Genomic DNA, 24,116 nt, shown 5'->3' with positions numbered 1-24,116 from the left:
TTCGCCCCTAAAAGAGACAGATAAAGAAATAGACAGGAACAAAGAGAGAGAAGACCTTGCTAATTAACACTACGCGAACTAAGACTCGGCTTACAAGACCTTGCTAATAAACTAGGTCGGACGCAAACTCCGCTGTTAGTGCATCCTAGCACTACTAGCGCAAGCTGCCCAATTTTGCTTATGTTACGGCAAATACGGAGACATACCTGAAGAAACAGCTTGAGGCTCTGTTTGTGTAGCACTTGCTGACAGAATTTTCTTTTCATCTGCTTGTGATGCTTGGTGGCGGGTTAGTAGTCGCACTTGAACAGACTTATCGGTGACCTGGCCCGCCTCACATGCTGGCTCGAGTGATGTTTCTACAGCTTCTCCCGACTCGCAATTCAGACCCGGTGCTGCATCATACACTGGCTCAGTTGCGATGTCGTCCTGAAACAAATTGGCTTGTCTTCTTACGAGTGATAACGCGAAAGATTATTCTCGAATACAGAAATGAAACCTCTCTTACATAATCTCTTTCGCTGCAATGACTTGGTCTTGGAGTGTGCCCGCTGGTTGCATCTCCAGAAAGCATTTGTCCAAGAACCTGTGACAGTGTATGAAAAGATGATCTACTGACACATTCTCAACAGAACACGAAGTAATGGCAAGTATTAAAATGAATACTTTTGGAAAGTGTTTAGAAATATTTACTGAAACCGCTTATACTATTGTACAATCGCCTTGTTTTAGGTTTTTCTAATCTTGTACCCTGCTTTGTCTTCTGTAACTGCCATCAATGTTGCTCAGACTAGCCAAACCTGTTATATGCTTCTTCAAGCAGTTGGTTTGGAACGCGAAATAGAATTACATATCGGATACTGGAATATGTTTATGAACCGACTTCATTGAAATTGAAAATAAACTTGAGGACTGCAAATCCGTCACTGCTGTGCTGGAAATGATTGTAAAAATATCTTCGTCATTATAGCTATTTCCCGTATTCCTTTTAAATGCGCAAGTGTTTCACTACCGACTCAACGAGAAAACTCTCCGTCTTTCTGTGACGTAAGACGATCGCCGCTATGAAAACGAACTTTCGCTCCCATGCTCGGGTTTGAACCCTGGCCCCACATTAAGAAAGTATGTTAGCTATAAGAATGCTTTGTACCCGCAATGCCAATGTAGAAAGCCAACACTTGGATAGAGGCTTCATTCGGTTTCGTGGAAGTCAAACAGTGGCATAAATCCAGAAAAGTCACAAGGGGGGACACACATCTTGCCATGGCGGCCATTTTGTTTTTATATATAGTAGGCGTTGTTTTGATTTATATAAAAATTCTGATAATTTTATGAAATAAGATTAAATAACGAGCATGGATTCGCAGCTCTCGCAATTCGAGTGCTCTATTGAGTCTTCTCTGAAACCGGTCAAGCGGCAGTTGCGAGTTCAATAGTCTCACACAGCTGAGGGGTACTGAATATAAGTACCCACAATAAATATGAACGGGAATTAAAGAAAGTTGAACGCACTATAGGTAGCTGTCAAACAATTCAAATACATGATATTTCAAAGATAAAACTCAAACACTTGCAAGGAGTGTCCCCCCAGTCTGAGCACAAGGTGGGTCGGACCCCCTGACCCCCTGGGACTTACGCCACTGAAGTCGAATAAAAGCATTCCTCAGGAAAACATGTAAGGCTGCCAGGGAGGACCGTACATATGAGGAAAATTCAAACCTTGCGAATTTTTCGTGCCAAACACGAATTTCAGTGCTTGCGGCATGCGCGTGCCACAGGGCCTTTCGAGAGGCTGGCGAGTGCTAGAGAGAAGACAAAAGGTGCCATGCTACTATCCGCCTCTTGCGCTGGTAGAGTGGCGCCACAGCTCGGCTCACCTGATGACCAACGAAGGGAAAGGCGGTTGCACCCTTTGCCAAGCCACCACCGGAGCTCATGTATTTTCTATTAAGTTCGCGCTCCCGTTGCACAAAAAACAAACTAGCGCCATCTTTCGACAATGTGCCGCACCGATTAAGCAACAACTCTCCGGATACCGGCTGGACACGTTGCCTTTGTCACGTCTCATCTTTCGGCGTGACAGCGTTAAAACTGATTTGAGGCACTGGCCACAGGGAGGAAGATGAGCCTTCATTTCGTTTAACTGCCATCGCATCAGCCGCATCAGTAGCATGGCTTTAGCCGCCTCAGTTGTGCACGTTTGTCCGTTGGTCGCGAGGAGAATGAGACAAGATGGCCTCCCACCAAACAGCGACCTCCCGCGACCGTGAGTGATTTATAGTGAGCATTGTCTGTTTATAGTGAGACTAGGTGGTGTTGTCTCAGCCCCCTCCAGGATGACCTCCTGAATGTTGGGCCTCGAGCTGTGCAAGGCAGCCTCCCACTGTTCCTCACTATAAATTAAGTGTTTCCGGAAAAGGGGAAAAGGGTGCTTAGGGCAGCTCCACATGACGTGGTTTTAGCCTGCTGTGGAGGACACGCAGAATTTTCAAGAGGGAGAAGGCTAACTGCAGGGATGAATGCGGTGGAGGAGGTAAGGGGAAGGAAAGGTGTGAGTCTAGATTTTCACACTTGCGTGGGGATTGGCGTATGAGTGGCGGAAAGGTTAAACGTTCTAATCGGTAGTGTGTGCAAATGTCGTGGAATAATATAACTTATAAGACGATCCCGCGCTGTAAACGGCGCCTCCTCCGTAGCGAGTTACGACACATCGAATGCTTGCGACCGGACAGTAAATCTTCGGGCAATGACGTGAGCCGTCTCGTTTCCCGAGAGGCCCGGTGCGCGGGAGTCCAGATTAGTGCTACAACTTGGTCGAGGGGATTGATCAAAAGCTGGGAAAAGGCTGGCTTAGAGACCCTGCCCCTCCGAAATCATGTATGGCTGCCTTGGAGTCGCTTACGACAACAGATTAATTAGAAATTGTGAAGGCCAGGACTATGACCGCCTCTTTCGAAGAAGAGCCAGGTATGAAGGCGGCTGCAGCGACCGGCTACATTCATCGCTTGGTGCAAAGACAAACATGAGCATATGGCGTGCGGTATGCATCCTTTTTTTGAGCATGACTCCTACCTCTCCGTTTCGATTCCAGTGAAATTATCGCTATCTATAGAATCAATACGTGAATAGACCAAAGCTAAAGACCTTATGTTTCGCGACTGCTGGAAGAAGGGGAAGCAGTCTACGATGTGAAACGTCGCATCGTGAAACGCGAAGGTGAACAAAATTAATGTCACATAACAACGTTCGCTGGACAGTTCTCTAAACCATGGGTTCTCATACTGGGTTCCGAGGAACCCAGGGGTTCCGTGAAGGACATAATAGGGTTCCGCTAGCGGTCAGAACTAAAGCAACCCGCTCCCGTTTTACTCCCATTAGCAACTAATTAAAACAAGCAAATTTCTATTGCCTTTTGCGTTTAACGAAGCTATCGCACGCCGCATCCGCACACCGGGTGTCTGCGGATAGCGAGAGACCTATATGTATACGTGCACGTGGTAGCAGCACTCAAGACTCATCGTCTAGTGCGCGCCATGAAACTTGCACGATTTGCGGACCCACGGCGACAGAACGCGCGAAGCGCTAATTCATGCTCGTGAGCGTTCAAACTCGTTCAAAGAATATTAATGGGCATCTCGCTGCTTTATTCGTGACTCAAGGCGCGTCGGCGTTCACGTGGCACAGTTTTAAATGCGAAGCATTTCTAAGCGAACCTTCCTACAATGCTTCCTACAATAAATGCTTCCTACAATAATGCTTCCTACATAATAATAATACAATAATAATGCAATAATGCTTCCTACAATAAATCTACCGACAGGACCATGTCCCTCATGATTACCGATGACTTCAGCATTGATTTATCAAAACTCAACAACGCCTGGTTCTTAGATGGCATGAAAAACGGCTTGGATGTGGACAGGGCATCACAAGACCTCGCTGCCACGTCCAGGACAGGAGGCATCATACAATGTAGATCAATTTTCTTCGTAAAAGTCATCCGCGGTTTCCACCAGCTCTACTATACCTCGCACTTCAGTACACTTAGACCGCTCGTAGACGCGATCACGAACGGATACAACAAGTCCTGCGCAGCTGCTGCTGCTCACTGATCACTGTGATGATGACCTAATTCAAGAACTGCGAAGAGCCCCTTCCACACATGCACACGGGTTCGTGAGCGGTGCGTGCGTTCTACGTCCTAACGGATAAGTTGCATCGTTATGACGGAGAACGCAAGCATCGTTGCATCGTTATGAAACTGTAAACAACTGGTTATATAACACATGTGCGACTCTTCAAGATATGTGTGTGCGTATACCATTTACGCATTTATGTAGCGTCATTCCGTAACGTTTCGCTCAATGTGAAAAATTGCGACACAGTCACCTTCCTACGCATGCTTCGCATAACATCGATTCCCACATTACGTGGAATCTGCCGAATTCTTTCATACACGGTGATTTGCCGCTGGTTTATGTCGGCTCTGTAATCAAAACCCGCCACTAGCGCTTTGATACGCGTAAGAGGCATGGCTTCACGCCGGCTGTGGGCTACGCAAGCATTTAGGCTTAGCTTTACGACCGACGTATCGGTCGACGGCCGTTTCTTTGTGCGACTGGCGTGCGTCCTTTTTTGTTTTGCAAAAAATAAAAAAGGCGTCCGTACGCCCGGCGCTTGTTAGCGTGAACACATTGCTTACGATGCGCGGTGCCTGAAGCGAACCGTATGGTCGGTCGGCGCTTTTCTCGACTCGCGGGGGGGGGGGGGGGGGGGGGGGGGGGGGAATTGCAAGTCTTTGTATTATCGGGAGTTCTACATCAACGGCGATGGCCTTTGATATTAAAGAAAAGAGATCAGGCCAGCGCGCGCAGGGTTACTGTGGTTGCGCGCATCGAGAGGCGTTATTACCCACCCCCCCCTTCCCGCCCGCCCGTCCTTTTCGATAGTCTTCATGTTCAAAAAAAGGGTCAGGGGTTCCGCGGCACTGCCGTTGGGGTTCCCCAAGGAATGAAAGTTTCAGAACCCCTGCTCTAAACAACGGCGGTACACAACACAATCAGAAGTTATTGCAGCAAGTAGCTGCAAAGTGAGGTAAAAACAAAGTGTAGGGACCGCAATGTAAAGTTTTGATGTGAAACATTTTGTCAAGAGCACCGCCGAAGCGGGAGAACCTCCCCATTTAATCAAAATTAACGGGCAGGTGGCATTCTAAAATTTCGTTTTTAGCGCGCGTCGACGCTCCCGAAGCAAACGATGCTGCCGATGGTACTGCGAAGCACGCCACGCCGGCTGTGGTGCCAGATTTCCAGTCGTGGGCCTCACGCCCAATAGCGTCTTTTTTTTTTTCATGTTTGAAGATAATGAAATTGTGAAGAGTTCGGTATTTACAAAAGGTGTCCGAGTTCTTGTGGTGCAGTTGTTCCGCGATCGTACACTCATTCAATGCCCCAATAATTTAATTTAGTTCCACGGACGAGATTGTATGCGCAGTAGACATCTCATCACATTCATCGAGTTTTAATTCTCTCTAGAGAATTCCGCCCAGCTTTACCATATTGGGGAACAGAGGCCAGTCGCCAAGCTTTAGTTTCCAATGACATGTTTTGCCGAATATAGGACGTACACGCATCCAGTGATAGCAACATTGAGTTCGGGCAAATGATCGCTCCTGTGCGCATTATTGGGGATTTTCCATTTAAAATGAATAAAAACAGTTGGTGAGGAAAACGCCATGTCGAGGGAGCTAAATTTATGCGCACACGGCGGAAAGCAGGTCGGACTGCAGTATGGTTCGAAAAAATCTTTTTTTCCCCAGAAGATGACCTCTTTAGCCGGTTCTATCAGTGCCCCGAAGAAAACAACGAGCATTGAAACCTCCTGCTAAAATAAATGTTTCAGGTAGCTTTTCTGCGACAGTGACATTGCTGGGCAGCCAGCCGCAAGCCGCACTAAAGTGTTCTAGCCCGCACCCGCTCGTCAACCTCCGCTCACCAGCAACGGACAGCGCCGCCACGCGGTGCACAGAATCGGTTTCTCTACCGCAGCTGGGAAGGGCGCCCGTTCACACTAGGTAAACCTTTCCAGCCAACTCGTATCTCAACTAGAGCACTACACGGGCTCGGGCCTACCCGAAAACCCGGGCCGGGCCGGGTAAAGTAGTTTTTACGGCGGGCCCGGGCCGGGCTCGGGTTTGAAGCTCCGGGCTTAGGGCCTGGCCCGGGTTTGAGGTGGCGGGCTCGGGTCGGGCCGGGCTTGGACTTTGCACAGTTCTTAAAGGACTCTAAAGCGATGCAATGAATCGGTTAATATTGATAAAGTGAGAACACGAATGTAACTAGTTTAACCACCATAAGGACAAAAATCAAGGGCAAAGTTTCATTTTTAAACTTCGCGCCGAAATCTCCGCGCGACGTCACGGATCTTAAACTGTATTTGTCGTATTTTGGGGACATCGGGTCAACTAAACTTCTTGAAAGTTCGTATGTTAAGTCTATGGCCCTCTCAGAGGTCAATGTCCTTAATTTTTACCGATTAGGAACTACGTAGATCCCAGTCGACACCGTCAGAATCGATGACGTCACGGTGTTTGTTGCACGATTTTCAAGGTGGCGTCGGCACCCGCATTTTCTTTTTGCGCGTTTTCTCGCTTACGAAGACTCTTGTCGCAGCGAGCGTGGTCATTATGGTATTTTAAGAGTAATTTACTGATAATACAAGAATTGTTTTTGTTTTTCTTTAGTGTCCCTTCAAATGTGTTCCTCATGCGTTGCGCGCACATATACGCTTCAGACTTTATCTCGATAAAACGATTCTTTTTTCTTTTTTTTTTTATGTGGGGCAAGCTATTTGGACAAGTTTTATGAGTGACAAGTACTGATGTTCTTTTGCCTTTTGCATATGGGGCTACTTGGTTTATCTGAAACGGGCGAGTTAAAAGTAAGTACACCAGGCGCAAATATAGTGAACATCTCGCTATTCCGTGCTTTATTTGCATTCGTTATTATATTATATCCCGAATGTTATTCTGTTCTCGCCGTAATAAATGTAATATGATAAATTTATACCTATAACTTATCATCGCAAGTGCGATTACGGAGCTTCCAGGTGGGGAAACGTTCTCGAAAGTTCCAGCCCTCCACTAAAACGAAAAGACCGCGCGGAGTCTTGTTCCATAAAATCCCTATAAAGACATTCTTTTTCCGTGGCTTCGTCTAGGTTCCCAGAGGTCATGTGACGCGATATGGACATGCACAGCCTGCTTTGTGTGCCCACATTGTTGACATCTGAGCGTTCGTCTTGTTCCGCTCTATATCAGGGGTCTCAAACCCACCTCAGCTAACGGGCCGCATTCACGAAAATTTACTTCCGCAAGGGCCAGGACAGTGACGAAGGCCCGTAGCTAGGAGGGCGCCCTAGCCCCCCCCCCCCCCCCCCCCCCGAAATTTTGGTGACGTAGGTGTCTTTACCAAAGATAAATAATGAAAATATGTGTTTTTCTCAAATAGTGAAGGTTTTCAGCAAGTGTGTGTCCCCCCCCCCCCTCCTCCCCCCGAAAAGAATTCCTGGCTTCGGGCCTGGTTGTACCAGATGTCAGATAACGTTGCCATTTGAAAGACCTTTTAATTATATCATATATGGGTCATTTCTGATGGGTATTTGGCGGCGAATCAACATATCGATACTTTCTCCAAAATGACTAAAATCGGGAAGCCAATTCTGCAATATAGTGTTTTGTTTCACCGTTATGTATCAACACATGGTGGCTGTAGGCGATGCCTCACGAACAAAAAAAATGCTCTACACCTGTCATGACTGTGTAGCTCAAAAACGTACGTCTAAATAAATTTTAAAGAATGGGACGAAGACAGTCATGTGAGGGCCGCAGGCCGCGTGTTTGAGACCGCTGCACTACATATTGCGAGAGCTACAGCGTTGGAATGTGAAGGAGTAGCACAAGCCCATTAAACATGTATATTCATGTATAAAGGCAAAGTACATCAGCTTGACGAAGTATCTGCCTCAAAATAAGACTCTCGAATTCCATGCCGGGTGATGTCCCCTCACCTCGAATCATATGCATCCAATAAGTAAGCGTGGAGAAGCTTATTCGCACCTTTATTACCAAACTGGAATTAACCCCGAAAAGAGATCGCGATCACTTCGCCCACCTACTGCCTGTCCTACCAGTGTAGTCTTACCAGCGTAGGCCACATTCTACGGGTACAACATCGTTAGGAAGGCATACACCATTATATTATTTTAAAAAATAAAAATAAAACAGAGCCCTGTGCAAGCCGTGCATAACAAACACTGCTGAAAACTGCAAGGACAAGCTCTCAGAGGCATTTATAGATTATATTGAAGAGTGACACAACGTTCAGGAACGAGAGAAATGAAGGGATCAGCTTGACAGCCATTGTCATTCTGCAGAGGTTTAAAAAGACCTCCTAAATTTGCTCCAGTGGTGGAAGTTAAGAACTACGACTGCCTACGCCTTCACATTTCGCAAGGCAGATGTGCGCCCCTGGGACTAGCGCAAGCAAGAAACTTTAGCGCGGCAGGACATGTGATGCAACGGCGCGTGGTGTGCTTATTAAAGTCCCTAGATTGTGCTTATAGCAGAATCTTTTTATAATTTGATTTTTTGTACAATAACATGCGAGCAAATAAACTATAAACTATGCCACGAAAACTAATAGACTGTATGTAATAGCAGTGGTGTGGTATATATGAAAAAAATGCTATGGCAAATAGTTTCTTTTTTTCCCTTCCGCTTCTGATACGTATTTCTAAAGTGCACGCGGTGCGCGCAGTTCGTTATAATTTTTATCTAGGTTAGTGTAATTACAACAAATGTAATAAATCTGGCGGTTTTCCTCTATTTCTCTTGATGTAGAAAGGTGCTACTATGATTAAGATATATGAGCTACATATCCAGAAGGGTGCACAGTTGACTTTGACGTTACATACCGCTTTAAACGGACACTAAAAGGAAAAACGATTTTCGTCGTATTAGTGTTTTCACAATTGCAAAATCCCCACGCCGGCCGCGAAGACTCATGGGAAGCGAGAAAACGCGCGAGAAGAAATTACGGCTGGCAACGCCACCTTGAAATTCCCGCACCAAACGCGTCATAGATTTTGACGGCGTCTGCTATAGCTAAGGCCCTACGCAGTTCATAGTCGCTAAAATTCAAGTGCATTGTTTTCCGAGAGAAGGGGGGGGGGGGGGGGGGCACAGACTTAAAATACGAAGCTTCAGAAAATTTCGACAGGCCAAAATCACCAAACTACGAAAAATACGCTTCGAAATCCGTGTTATCACGCCTGGAGATATTGGCGCGAAATTTAAAAATGAAACCTTGTCCTTAATTTTATCCTTTATTAATGCATCTGCGTTTGTGAAATTAACAACATTAGATTTCTCAGAGTACAATTTATCAATCTAAGCCGATTGATTGTTTCACTTTCGTGTCCATTAAAATTTCAATGCAGAGCGCAATAATCACAAAGTGAAGAGAGCGTTCTGTTGTCTATCCACTCTGTTTCTATTGCGCTCCTTATCGAAACCGGTCTCATCCTGCATATCACTCTTCTTCCAACAATATCTGCTACAAAACGCTCTTGATGATCCCGACTGTATTCCTAGAAAATTAGGTACAGTATACCACTGCCGAACGAACGTTCATCGTACCCAGTATGTCCACTCAATTGTTTCCACGGAGAGCCAGCCCCTTTTTACAAGAAAGTACGGTAGGTTAAAGTATACTTGCTAGCGAAGCATGCGCCAAGCATGCGTAGATATTTGCCACTTAAAACGCCTTGTGGTCTATTCTATGCTCGGGCAAAACCACCTAGATTAGTGGGTCAGGTCGGGCCCCTGTCGGGCCCGATCTGTGGTCGGGCCGGGCCGGGCCGGGTAGGCGAAATTTTTTCTCGGGTTCGGGTCGGGCCCGGGTCTCGCTTTGAGTCGCCGGGCCGGGCTTGGGCGGGTACATTTGAACGAGTTCTGGGCCCGGGCCGGGCCCGGGCCGAGAATCCCGTCCCGTGCAATGCTCTAATCTCAACTGCCGTAACAAGCAGGAACTCGATAAAGTGCAGCAAAAAGTGGCGCGTACGTTGCACACCGAGTTTGCGAATCTCCCTAACAAGGTTCTGCTCGTGCCGGGGAAACACTACGTGCTGATCTCAAACATCGACGGTTTTAGAAAGATTTAGAATAACACCGATCGCTACACAAGAACGACATTGCAGTTTCATTCAGCGGCCGTGCTCGACATTCTACATCTTACCCCCTGTTTTCGTCTCTTCGAGAATGCCTGCCTCGAGAATGCCGTCGCTGCCTGCGATTCGCTCTGTTCGTAAACGAAGATAAGATACACAGCACCACGCCTGGCCTTAGTAGAGCACATTTAACTGGGATTGCCATTACACGCATTAGCGGTAAACTAAACTCTGAGGTAAACTCACTGTCACGAAAATGTTTCGAGAAGAGAACAGCGGTTCACGAAGGATTGAAATTACTTCCTTCCACAGCAGCGATCCAACGAGCAGCTCGTTTTTGCTCACATGGGAAGTTGTGAAACACTACTTACATCATCCATGCCGTCGGTGCTCGGACAGCCGTACGCAGAGCGAAAGGCAGGCATGATGATACTGTGAGACGGAAGTTCGCCGTCAGCTTTTCTTTCAAGCGTAAACCATAAACGTAGAGTGGGTACGTTGGCTATTGAGTATATAGAGGGTGACTGGCGCGGTAAACCTGCACACAGTGACGGTGCGAGCGCCCGGGACGCGTCTTACAGCGTAAACAAACGACCTCCATTCGCGTCTCGTGGGCGCTGCCATCTTGGCTTCAGAAACGAACAAACAAAAGCAAAAGTTACCAGTCTGGTAGCGCTCCATGGGTAGCGCGAATAAGGCCACATGACCGTCAGAGGCCAATAGCGGCCGCAGCGTCTGTCCTGTCAAACCTATAGTCTGGATTCGCCCGCAGCGGCTGAAAGGGAGTGTAATACTTTCTGATCCGACTGGCAGGCGGCGCTGCCGCTGGCTGGTGAGCGCTCAACTCGAGCTCTTGCGCGCTTCCCTGCAGCGCCGAAACTTATTTGAAGTACGCTTGTGGCGCGTTATTTTTACAGCGAGGCTGAAACCCAAATTTGTCTGTCCTACGTGCGCGAAAACTCATACTTCGTATGTGCCACAGAAATTGGGCATTCCCTACTTCCACCACGAGAAAAAAAGCCACCTAAACGTCGCCCAACGTTAGCGGCGTCACCGCAAACGGTGCTCCCATGATATGGTCCAATTTGATTGAACGGTACCTCAGAACTGAGTAATGAAGCAAAATACAGGTGTCAGTTCCCCAAGAACAAACTTATAAATAGTGGCAGTTTGGAAACCTATCTTCAAACATTGCACAAAAGAACAATGGCACAGGTTAAAATCAGGTGCTTATTTAAGTTAGGAATATGCAGCAAAAGGTATAGTTGGGCTAGTTGGTTTGGGTTCATTTTGAAACAGCGCAAAAAACGAAAGAGACAGAAGAAGACTGTACAACACGAGCGCTGACTGAGTGCTTTATTCAAAGTAAACAGAAAAAGAAAGAAAAGAAAAAGAACACAACATGTGCGCAACCTATGGACATCACAAAAAGACTACAGGCTTGCAGCATCATTAGGTATTATCGAAGTAAGTCAATGAAGTCACATTCGAGCAACGCAATGGACGGTGTGCTAACACACGTGCCGCCATTTTGGCAGATAGCGAATGTTTCAGCTATCTCCCCCGAAGTCGCATTCGTGGTACATATTATGCATTATGTTGTGTCATATTCGCATTATATTGCATTATTTATCATGTTAGTGCAGTTATTTATAAGATTCTGCTGGCGAGCTCACCGTTTTGTAAAAGCAGTAAACAAATGTCCAAGTGTTCGCTGTACAATGGCGTTTACTGTGTCCGTGTGATCCAAGAGCGCCGCGCTTCAGACCACAACTTGAAGCACATTTTACGCGCCAATGCATAATCTAGCACGCGAAGGATACATATACTACAATCGTGCATAATTCCCTTCTAATTCTAACTCATGTGTTCAGTAATTAAAACGCATGTGACAGACCACTGGGGCCAAATCGAGAAGAGCCACAAGCTTGTTTTTTTTTAAATATGTGTTCATAATTGCAGTTTGAAGTTCCTAATGATTATAATACACTCTGGGAAGTCAAAAACGCCGTGTGAAAGCTTGTTGCCCATTCAAGAATAACTGAACGTATATGGCATCGATGAGCAGTCACAAAAATTGAATGTTCTAGCCTTGATGGTTGAAAATATGGAAGCGCCAGTTTCTGAACTTGAATGTCACGTATTGGCACTGTGGGACAATGACTTAGAGAGCCGAAGGCATAAAAACAATTTAGTTATATATGGTCTCAATGAGCCAACTGATGAGTCAAACGAGGAACTACTTCAAAGGGTACAAGAAGATATGTTTGTGAAACATTAGGTAGGGAGGCAGATGGCATAAAGATGCCATACTTTAGGGAAAAAAAGAAAACAGCGAAGCAAGTCACATCCTGTCATTTTGAAAATTCTCAACTATCGCGAAAAGGTGTCCATATTGAAATCGGCGCATAAACTAAAAGGCGAATCTTTATCTGAAGATTTTCCAAGCGGCTCTCGCGAAATAAAGCAGAAGTTATGGCACAGCGTGGCAGGAGAGAAAGCAAATGGCGCAAAAGTAAAACTAGTTTATGACAAGGTGAACATCAATAATAAGTATTTTGTTCGGTTGGCATGAAGAGAGAAATGTACGCTTTGGAAACTAAAGCTTGCTGACTGGCCTCTTTACCCCAAAAAGGTAAAGCTGGGTGGAATTCTGAAGACAGAATTGCATGTCGATAAAATTGATTACGTATGTTTACTGCGCATATAATTTCATCGGGAGAACTAAATTAAATGATTGAGGTAATAAATGAGTGAACAAACGCGCAAAAACTGCACAAGAAGGCCTCGGACACCTTTCAAAATGCCGAACTTTTGACAATTTCATTATGTTCAAAGAGAGAAAAGCAAAAGCAAGGTATATCCAGAGACAAGCTGAAAAAGTGTCGTAGCAAAACACCAAGGCATAGGTTGGCAAAAAAGTTGGACCTTGCTCAGACTCACTCAACAAATACATTCTGCTCTGAGGGCTCACTCGGACTAAGACTCAGCAAAATTTTTTCTCAACCGGACTCACTCAGACTCAAACTCACCAACACATTACTCAGTCCGACTCACTGAGACTCAGACTCACGGTATGGCTTGAGTCTGAGTGAGCCTGAGTGCGTCAACTCATGAGTCAGTGAGCGTAAAACTACCTTTTTTCGACCTTGGGGTCAATGCACTTTAAGGCCAATATCTCACATAATCGGTGCTCTTCGATACGCCTTATAATCTTATACCTTCAAATAGGTGTTATTAGTGGTTTCAATCAAGTAAGAACATGTTTATGAAATACGCGACTCACGTACATGAAATACTTTTATCAAGAACTTCCCATGAAAGAGCTTGCGGGGAAAGGTCATGGCACCCTCCACCCCCTCAACTCATGCCTCCAACCAATAAATACTGAGGTGGCGCGTGAACGCTAGTGCGTTGAGATATGTGTGAATAGGCTTGAGTATAAACGTAAGCCGATATAAGGCCCATGGTAATGCTCAAGATCAGTAGATAGGACCATAGGTCGGCAATGAAAGGTGGAGCTCACTCAAGAAATATTTTGAGATAAGGGCTCACTCGGACTCAAACTCACCAATATTTTTCTCAACTGGACTCGCTCGGATTCACTCACCAAAATATTACTCACCCGGACTCACCAAGACTCATGGTCTGAGTAACTCTGAGTCGAAGTGAGTTTGCCAACCTAGGCTCGAAGTCAATGTTTCGACCACTGCATGCGTGTCCATCCTATATCCGGGAAAACACATCATTGGAAACTAAAGCTTGCTGACTGACCTCTTTTCCCCAAAAAGGTAAAGCTGGGTGGAATTCGGAAGACAGAATTGCATGTCGATAAAATTGATTACGTATGTTTACTGCGCATATAATTTCATCGGCAGAACTAAATTAAATGATTGGGGTAATAAATGAGTGAACAAACGCACAAAAACTGCACAAGAAGGCCTCGGACACCTTTCAAAATGCCGAACTTTTGACAATTTCATTATGTTCAAAGAGAGAAAAGCAAAAACAAGGTATATCCGGAGACAAGCTGAAAAAGTGTCGTAGCAAAAAATATGTCTTCTCTGTTAACATTCGTGCTGCATCAAAAATCATGTGGGAACAATTTAGTCAATATGTTTAAGAGGGACTACTGGTCTCACAGAATTCCACCATCTTCGAATACAGCCACCCAGTTAATCAAAAGGAGGAGAACAAGAGGACATACAAGCTGGGAAGCATTTTTACATTCCGAAGCAAAAATCAGGGTCACTCAAAAGGTGGATGAGTGCGCACTACCAAATATCTCGAACATTGTGGATGAGCTTCAACCCATACGCACTTACCACTGACCCCCAAAATTAACTTTGAAGGACAAAAATTACACTGCGTCCCACATATATCTGCCTGGCGAATGGAAAACATAGCATCACCAAGAACACGAAGGCAGTATTAGCCACACTTTAAATCAAACACACACACATGGCACGCACTACCCTCGCAAAAAGGAAGCACAGCCAATATGTAATAAACGCTCACAAGTAATACTGCAATACTGTGTAGCTACATGTTAAAAGAAGTGACAATTCGTTGAGTTGGTGTGGATTCATTTCATGAAACGGCGCCGCGAAATAATATGAAATCATTGAGAACACACGAACACACCGATTCTCAACTGAAATTTTATTCAAATGCATGCGCAGGACATTTGAATCGGCGCATTTGAATAAAATTTTGGTTTAGAGTCGGCATTTGCCTTCTTGCATCCTCAGTCATTTCGTCTGACTTCGCAAAGCCATTTCATAAATCTGGTTTCTTATTACATATTTCTAATTACGTATTTATACAAATACGTATAAATACTTCAATGATCAACGATGCAATGTGCACATATACCTCTCCATCCTTCCTCAATTAGTTTTGGCAGATGACTTATCACTACTGCATATACAGCTCGCTTAATTGTGGCTTAATTTTTTGCAGATGTGAAATTTTCAGATGAGGGCTTTCTGAGCGTGCAACGAATACTGCAGTTTTTTTCTGCTTTTAGTGCTGATTTAAGCCAGGTTTGTGCAATATCAATTAGACTTAACTAATTAACTATAACAGAGTTTGTAGCAACTTATTTTTCGCCGTGCACTAGAACAGTTCGGCTGCACGGAACATAAGCGAAGGCTTAATGTGGATGGTATAAAGTTGTATGCACTAACCAGTTATATAGACTACACTTTTTCACTAAGTTAGGCAATAAGAACGCACGCGGGATCGAAATGGGAGAACGTCTGAAAGTGCAACGGCGCCCGTAAGGGTACAAGAACCGCTTGGGCGCAATTGTTGCATTTGTTGTTTTCATTATGGTTTTCACAAAAAGAAGAAAAAAATTGTGCACCCTGTATTCCTGAACTCTTGCGGCTTGATTGGTTCTGCACTCAATGCATGGCTAGGGTGGCTAGAATGGGGAGGTGTGAAAAGCGACCGCGGAAACCGGTCCCCAAGTTGCACTGATGCTGCAAGGGGCGCTGTACGCAGGGGCGCGTTAGAGTTACTGTATATGCTACCTCTAGGGCGCGTGGCATTGAGCAGACGACATACAGCACAGCTCTGCTAACGTCCGATTAATATGGCTCGTGCTGTATTTTGCGCGCGACACGTTGCAGCGTTAATCGTCTTCTTTTTCCCTCAGCGATTGCACTAATAAAGGGTAGATTTCCTCTCCACATTTGAAGAAACAGGGTTGTATATTTATCAGGGTAGTAGGCCGCATACCGAGTAGCACTGCGCGCGCCAGAGTAATATTGCTTGCGGCATTTCGCGCACGTCACTTTTAGGCACCGAGTTCTTTAAATGCGAAGCATTTCTTAGCGAACTTCTGCGACTTTGAGCGTATCTATCTATCTATCTATCTATCTATCTATCTATCTATCTATCTATCTATCTATCTATCTATCTATCTATCTATCTATCTATCTATCTATCTATCTATCTATCTATCTATCTATCTATCTATCTAGCCGCCTACGACTTTGTGCTCTCCTGGCCGTTTCGTTAATCGGATGCATACCAAAATTGGTGTGTCATAACATGGCCTTATTACGAACATAAATGACAGGTCATATCATGAAAATCATGACACGCTTGTCATGAACAGCATGATTTACATTCCACCGCCTTTGGGCTCCCTGGCCGTTCCGTTAATCGGATGTATACCAAAATTGGTGTGTCATAACATGGCCTTATCACGAACATAAATGACAGGTCATATCATGAAAATCATGACACGCATGTCATGAACAGCATGATTTACATTCCACGGCCTTTCGGCTCTTGCGGCCGTTCCGTTAATTTCATATATACCAAAATTGGTACGGCGTGACAAGAGTTCATGACGAACATAACGACAGGTCCTAACATGCAAATCATGACGCGCATGTCATGTGCAGCATGATTTACATGACATGGTCTCGGGGCGCTCGCGGCCGTTTAAATGAAGGGATACATACGAAAACTGGTATGACGAGACATTTCTGTATGACGAACATAACTGACACGTGGTAACATGAAAATCATGATATGCATGTCATGTACGACATGATTTACATGCCACGCTCATGGCGCACTCGCGGCCGTTTCGCTAGATCGATATACACCAAAATTGGTACTGTGCGATGTGACTTTATGAAGAACATGAATAGCAGGTGGTAGCATGAAAACCATGACATCTATGACATGTATGTCATGATTTACATGCCACGCTCATGGTGCATTCGCGTCCGTTTCGCTTGCGTGATGTACACCAAAATTGGTGTTACGCGACACGACAGTGTGACGAACGTAAGTGAGACGTGGTAACATGAAAATCATGACATGCAAGTCATGTACGACCTGATTTACATGCCACGCTCATGATGCGCTAGCGGCAGTTTCAGTAGATTGATATACACCAAAATTGGTATTGCGCGATGTGACTGTATGAAGAACATGAATGACAGTTGGTAAGGTGAAAACCATGACATGCATGTCATGCATGTCATGGCTTAATTGCCGCGCTCATGATGCATTCGCGGCCTCTTCGCTAGCTCGATGTACACCAAAATTGGTATTGCGCGAAGCGACTGTATGACGAAGGTAAATGAGACGTGGTAACATGAAAATCATGACATGCATGACATGCACGACATGATTTACATGTCATGTTCATGACTCACTCGTGCCGTTTCGCTTGCTTGACATACACCAAAATTGGTATTGCGCGACGCGACTGCATGACGAACGTAAATGAGAGGTGGTAACATGGAAATCATGACATGCAGGTTATGTACGTCATGATTTACATGCCGCGCTCATTGTGCATTCCCGGCCGTTTCGCTAGCTTGGTATACACCAAAATTGGTATTGCGCGACGCCACTGTATGACGAACGTAAATGAAAGGTGGTAACATGATAATCATGACATGCATGAAATGTACGACATGATTTACATGCCATGCTCATGGCGCACTCGTGGCCGTTTCGCTAGATTGATATGCACCAAAATTGGTATTACGCGATGTGACTGTATGAAGAACATGAATAACAGGTGATAACATGAAAACTATGACATGCATGCCATGTATGTCATGACTTACATGCCACGCTCATGGTGCATTCGCGGCCGTTTCGATAGCTTGATATACACCAAAACTGGTATTGCGCAATGAGACTGTATGACGAACATTAGTGACAGGTGGTAACATGAAAAACCATAATATTCATGTCATGTATGGCATGATTTACATGCTCTACTCATGGTGCACTCGCGGCCATTTCGCTCCTTTGATATACGCCATTGGTATTGCGCGATGTGACTGTATGACGAACATAAATGAGAGGTCTTAATATGCGAATCATGTTATGCATGTCATGTACGGTATGATTTACATGCCATTGTCATGGTGCGCTTCCGGCCGTTTTGTTATTTCTTTCCCCCGCTTGCGTCCTGCCGTTTTACCAATTGCCATTATGTATCACTGCAACTTATTCAAGTCATTTTTAGTGCTTATTCACATTGTTAAGGAATGCTTTTTTGATAAAGTGAGCTCTTACTTTTGATGTTCTAAAAATGTACGGACATTCAGAATTGTGGTTCACAAAAAATTACGCTTCTATTCGGTTCTGTTCGAAAGTTATAGTCCTTTTTTCGTGACTACACTGAAATTGAAAATGACATTTGGAAAATTTAATTCTTGTTTTTCTTGAAACTTGATTTTCAGTAGGTTTTTGTTGCGAAAAAGTGCATAGCTATGGAACAGATAAGTATTTTCCTATGAAACTTTCCATGCTTCTTGCTTAGACCTTTACCTGTGTCTGTGCAATGAACTAGGTAGAAATATTGAAATGATGAATAAATTTTGATATTATAATACTTCAACTGAAATGCAACCTTCTGAAACGACATTACTTTTGGGTTTGGGCGATAATGTACCTGATAACAATGATGGCGCAAGGATCCTAGATCATCGCACAGCCTACGTACGCAGCTACAATGCTGCGAAGCCATTTTCTGTTTGTATGTTTGGATTGGTAGTTATTATGACTATTGCCGTGACGGCTGTATTATGGGTAATATAGGTAATTACATTATAATTACCTTCTGCTATTTTTACTCAACACACTTGCAGAGCCCTTTTAAACTGTTCCCCCAAAGGCAAACACAAAACAATCAATTTTGGGTCAAAATCTAAGATTTCTAAAAAGGTGGCAACATACCTAAAAAATTGCCTGCTCTCGCACTTGTACCTATTACTGTGCACTAGCTACTAGTCAAAACGTCATGTGTACGTTTTGTCGGCAGGTTGAAAGATTTATTAGTTGAAAAGAAAACACATTCGTAGACGAAGCAAGTTTATGTGAACTCTGCAATAAAAAGCTATCTACAGAACACAGGTCTTAGCCCACTTGGCTTTCTTTTCTTTCTTCTCATGGTTAACCCCTTTTTAAAAAATGCGCCCGAGTTAAGGAATAAAAGTGTACAACAGATCAAGTTGTCATGAGCATCAGGTCATACGTCAAGTGAATGCGGCGCCACTGTTCTGCTCAGTGCACACGAATGCATATCTGCACGTTTTACGTTAGAAAAGATTACCATAAAAAGTGTGTTGTATTTCAACGCTAATAAGACAATTAATAGCGCACACCAGTAAAGGTCGCGTGATAGGTACACGTGCACATTCACTTTTTTGCCGCCAAAGGTGCCAAAAATTATTTTGACAGAAGAAATAAAAATATAAATCTGCATTTATTGAGAGAAACAGGGTTCGGTTTAGACAATACAATAGACAATCGTTCTATTAGTGGGGTTATCTCAATTCATGTTCTGAGCGGCTGTCGGTCCCTTTAACACAAAGTATACCATCGATCCACACATTGTTTACTGAGATATTCGGACATAGCACAGTTTTACAAAGGAAATACTTCAACTGAAATGCAACCTTCTGAAACGACATTACTTTTGGGTTTAGGCTATAATGTACCTAATAATAGTGATGGCCCAAGGATCCTAGATCATCGCACAGCCTACGTACACAGCTACAATGCTGCGAAGCCATTTTCTGTTTGTATGTTTGGATTGGTAGTTATTATGACTATTGCCGTGACGGCTGTATTATGGGTAATATTGGTAATTACATTATAATTACCTTCTGCTATTTTTACTCAACACACTTGCAGAGCCCTTTTAAACTGTTCTCCCAAAGGCAAACACAAAACAATCAATTTTGGGTCAAAATCTAAGATTTTTGAAAAGGTGGCAACATACCTAAAAAATTGTCTGCTCTCGAACTTGTACCTATTACTGTGCACTAGCTGCTGGTCAAAACGTCATGTATACGTTTTGTCCGCAGGTTGAAAGATTTACTAGTTGAAAAGAAAACACATTCGTACACGAAGCAAGTTTATGTGAACTCTGCAATAAAAAGCTGTCTATAGAACACAGGTCTTAGCCCACTTGGCTCTCTTTTTTCTTCTCATGGTTATAACCCCATTTAAAAAAAAATGCGCCCGAGTTAACAGATCACGTTGTATGCGCTGTCGTTCACTTCAGTCTACGCAATGCCAACCAGCCCAACGTCGTTCTCTTCTACGTGCCTTGAGCCGAAACACTTCTTGCATTGTGTTGAGTTCTCTGTCAGCTGCCTTTCAGCTCTCGGTATCGCACGACCTTACTTCTAAAGCAACTCTTTTCATGCCAGTACTCGGAACAAGGATGCCTTTTCTGTCGACGACCAGTACCAAGAGTTTCAGCCAGTAACAAATCAACAACGTCCAGTGTTCTTCGTTTTATAGGGAATTATCATCACACCTAAAAAACCCATGACCCTTGAACAATTAGCACCACTTGAACGATGAAAAATACAACGCCGCGTTGGCGAGTGCTAGGCTTTCCTCCGGTAATCTGCAACGGCGGCGGCCGTACCGTGCATGGATGGATGGATGGATGCTATGAGCGTCCCCTTTACAATGGGTCGGTGACAAGTGTGCCACCAGGCTCCACAAATAAAAAACGTTTTCGTTTTTTTTTTTTTTCATGCTGGTCTAATGCCGCTACTTCCATCAAATCTACCTTACTACAGAAAAAAAAAACGTAAATTCACAGCCCAGTTCTCTGCCCTTTACGGCAGAATGTCCTTATTTTTCCCACTACTTATTTTTCTCCTTTCTAATTTTCTGCCACCAATACTCTAACCGTCTCTTACTTCTATCGCAGGCGTGTTCAGCTTTCCATTGTTGTCCCTAAAACCCAAGGCTTCAGGTAGGCTCGTGCCCAAACGTACACCTGGGTGGATATCTCCACATTCAATCAGAACATGCTCCGCCGTTTCCTTATCTTCCCCACAGCATGTGCATTGTTCTTCTTCTTTACTGAATCTCGCTTTATAACTATGCGTTCTAAGGCAACCCAATCTCGCTTCAAACAGTAAAGCGCTTCCCCATCTGCGGGCTGCCACGCCACCTGCCGACTGTATCACAAACGCTTTCCTCCCGGCCGGCGCGCTCAGGACACTAGGTAATGTAAATCTTTCTAGCCATATGCAGGGGAAACAACTTAACGGAACTCGCTGCAGACGACAAATATCTCGACTGCCGTAACAAGCTGGAACTCGATAAAGCGCAGCAAAAAGCAGCGCGCAAGTTGCACACCGAGTTTGTGAATCTCCCTACCAAGATTCTACTCGTGCCGGGGAAACCCTACACGCTCACCTCAAACATTGACAGTATCAACTGTTTGGTAAACGGAGCAGTGGGAACTCTACAAACAGCAATCGCTAGGTACCCGCGATACCCACTTCCTCGGATTTCACAGTAGTGGAGCGGCATTGAGCGCAGGTTATAGAACTGCACCAATTGCAATTTTTACAGCGAAAGCTGTTATGAGATCATTTCTCCGGCCGTTTTTGGCGCCGTAGTTGTCCGCCGCCGCCGCCGCCGCCGCCGCCGGTGTCCGTAACCAGTATCGCTCGAAATAAGAAAAAAAACTAAATAAGAAAAAAATTCCAGGATGGAACGAGGTTCGAACCTGGGCCCTCTGCGTGGGAGCCCAGTATTCAACCTCTGGGCCATGCCGGTGCTTGAAACTGCTTTGCAAAAAGGTCCTATACAGGCTTCATGTCGGGAAGGAACCACATTAGCATATGCAATATAGCGTGGTAGAAGATTAAAATAAGCACCAAGCGTCGCACAACGCGAATTCTGTAACCAGGCGTCAAACAATTGCGAATTGCGCAACGAGTAGGTTGTTGAATGCTTCTGACCCATTACAAAAGGGCTCTGCCATAATTCTTCATCGTCATCAGGCGCAGAATCAACAAAGTGCGCATAATCCCTTACATGCGTTTAGCATGTACCAACGCTCTCTGTAGAATGACGAAAAATGGCACAGTGCCTGATGCCCTACTTCTAAAAAATTACAATTATTTATAGCGTAGTGGGTTCCTCGCAAGTGCACTTGTATTGGTTGCCAAGGAAGCCCATAAGCGCATGATCCACTTCCTCGGGGTCTCAGTAAGATTGCAATGATTTATAGCGTAGTGGGTTCCTCGCAAGTGCACTTGTATTGGTTGCCAAGGAAGCCCATAAGCGCATGATCCATTTCCTCGGGGTCTCAGTAAAGTTCTTCTCCCCCCCCCCCCCGTCTCTCTTCCACATCAACGTATACAGCATGACGGGAGAGGGAAATAGCGACCGGGCGTCACCCAATGTAAATTACATAACTGGTGGGCCGTTTAAAGATTCCAACCCATTACAAAGGGCTGAGCCATAATTCTTCATCGTCATCAGTCGTCACGTCAACAAAGTGCACATAATGCCTTACAGACGTGTAGCTGGTGCCTCGCTTCTCCATAGAATGACGAATAATGGCTTAGTGGGTGCTTCCCAACTTCACAAAAATTTTGATTTGTGGCGTAGTGGGTACCTTTCTAGTGTACTTGTATTGTAGCCCCAAGAGAGCTTAACGGGCTCTAGAAACGCCGCTCTTCCAGCTTTCGCTGTGACTGTGCTGCGGTTTCAGCGCAGGCCTGGCGTTTTTTTTTTACGTGTGGCATATTAAGCTCCAACGTTGGACACCTTGCCTCACGTTCTCATTTCTTCGAGAATGCTGCTCTCGGAGCTTGCCATTCACTCCGTTCGTGAGCAAAGATCGGAATTTCCATCACATGCATTAGCGATAAACTCTGAGGTGGTACTGTCACGAAAATGTTTGGAGCAGAGAACAGTGGTTCTCGAAGGCTTGAAATTACTTCCTTTTACATCAGCAATCAACTTAAGTCGTTTTTTCTCACGCGGGAAGTGTAGGTCTGGATCCCATGAGTTACCTCCCGATAATGTTCAGTTGTCAGTAGTCTCACGTGGGAAGTTGTGAAACACTACTTACATCGTCTTGGCTGCCGGTGCTCGTACAGCCGTACGCAGAGCAAAAGGCAGGCATGGTGACACAATCGGTCCAAGTTCCGTCCGCCAGCTCTTCTTTGAAGCGTAAACCATAAACACAGGGTGGGTACGCTGGTTATTTAGGATAAGAAGGGCGACTGACGCTGAAAACCTACACACGGTGACGGTGCGAGCGCCCGGGACACGTCTTTTTTTACGGTGGCACAGCGTAAACAAACTAGAGCACTGCACGGGCCCGGGCCGGCCCGAAAGCCCGAGCCCGGCCCGGCCCGCGGGCCGGGCCGGGTAAGGGGTTGGTGGATCGGGCCCGGGCCGGGCTCGGGCCCGTGATCTTCGGGCTCGGGCCTGAGCCAGGCCCGTATTAGGCCCGGGTCTCATACGTATATGTATAATTGCGTGTGCACGTTGTGTGGCTTTGTTTTTGTTGTTTTGTGGGGTTTAACTTCCCGAAGCGACCCAGGCTATATGAGACGCCGTCGTTGAGGGCTCCGGGTAATTTAACCACCTGGAGTGCATTGGCGTGCACAGAAATTGCACAGTACAAGACGTCTACAATTTTGCTCCAACGGTATGCTACACGGGATTTCAAGACACGCCTAATATAAGTTTCCGCCATTATATATAGTGAGTGAAAGACGTTCTTGGGTACCGTGTAAGGAAAGCAACGGTAAACTGCCTAGATTAGTGTATATAAGATGTGCGCGTTTGTATCTAGGGAAATATTTCGAGTATGCAGCTACGCTCACATGCCCGTAGACTGGCCAACGCGACTTGTGAGTCATTAATATCTCAGGAGCTGTTTTTCGTGCACTTTAAGTGCAAGATGCACAGCGACTCTTATCACAGGGCGAACGCCGTTGTTGATTTTCTCATTACTAGTGGTGAGGCGCCAGACCATACAGACACTCGTTTCCCTAACGTTGCGTTTCCCCGAGTGTGGCTCACAACTGGAGTGATGAGGCTAGAGAAGCGATCCGGGATTCTGG

At 45.1% G+C, this 24,116-nt stretch overlaps 2 protein-coding genes across 7 annotated transcripts in view; both read right to left on the bottom strand.

Annotated features, from left to right (window-relative positions):
• Positions 1-24,116, bottom strand: part of LOC119390650 (gastrula zinc finger protein XlCGF57.1-like) — a 504,324-nt gene that overhangs the window by 15,803 nt on the left and 464,405 nt on the right. The window lies entirely within an intron of this gene.
• Positions 1-24,116, bottom strand: part of LOC119390659 (gastrula zinc finger protein XlCGF57.1-like) — a 447,432-nt gene that overhangs the window by 287,715 nt on the left and 135,601 nt on the right. The window contains exons 1-3 of one of the 3 annotated variants that reach the window (XM_049415134.1): positions 23,114-23,197; positions 509-586; positions 207-429 (exon numbers count right to left, since the gene is read on the bottom strand). In XM_049415134.1, coding sequence (XP_049271091.1) covers positions 207-429; positions 509-586; positions 23,114-23,167 — 355 coding nt within the window. In that variant the 5' untranslated portion in view covers positions 23,168-23,197. Of the gene's footprint in view, positions 1-206; positions 430-508; positions 587-10,598; positions 10,853-23,113; positions 23,198-24,116 lie in introns of those variants that run through there. The other 2 variants (XM_049415132.1, XM_049415133.1) reach the window with 2 other exon arrangements.

The sequence above is a fragment of the Rhipicephalus sanguineus genome, chromosome 4 (assembly GCF_013339695.2).
Source record: "Rhipicephalus sanguineus isolate Rsan-2018 chromosome 4, BIME_Rsan_1.4, whole genome shotgun sequence".
NCBI classification, from domain to species: Eukaryota; Metazoa; Arthropoda; class Arachnida; order Ixodida; family Ixodidae; genus Rhipicephalus; species Rhipicephalus sanguineus.
This window is presented reverse-complemented; position numbering and strand designations above follow the sequence as displayed.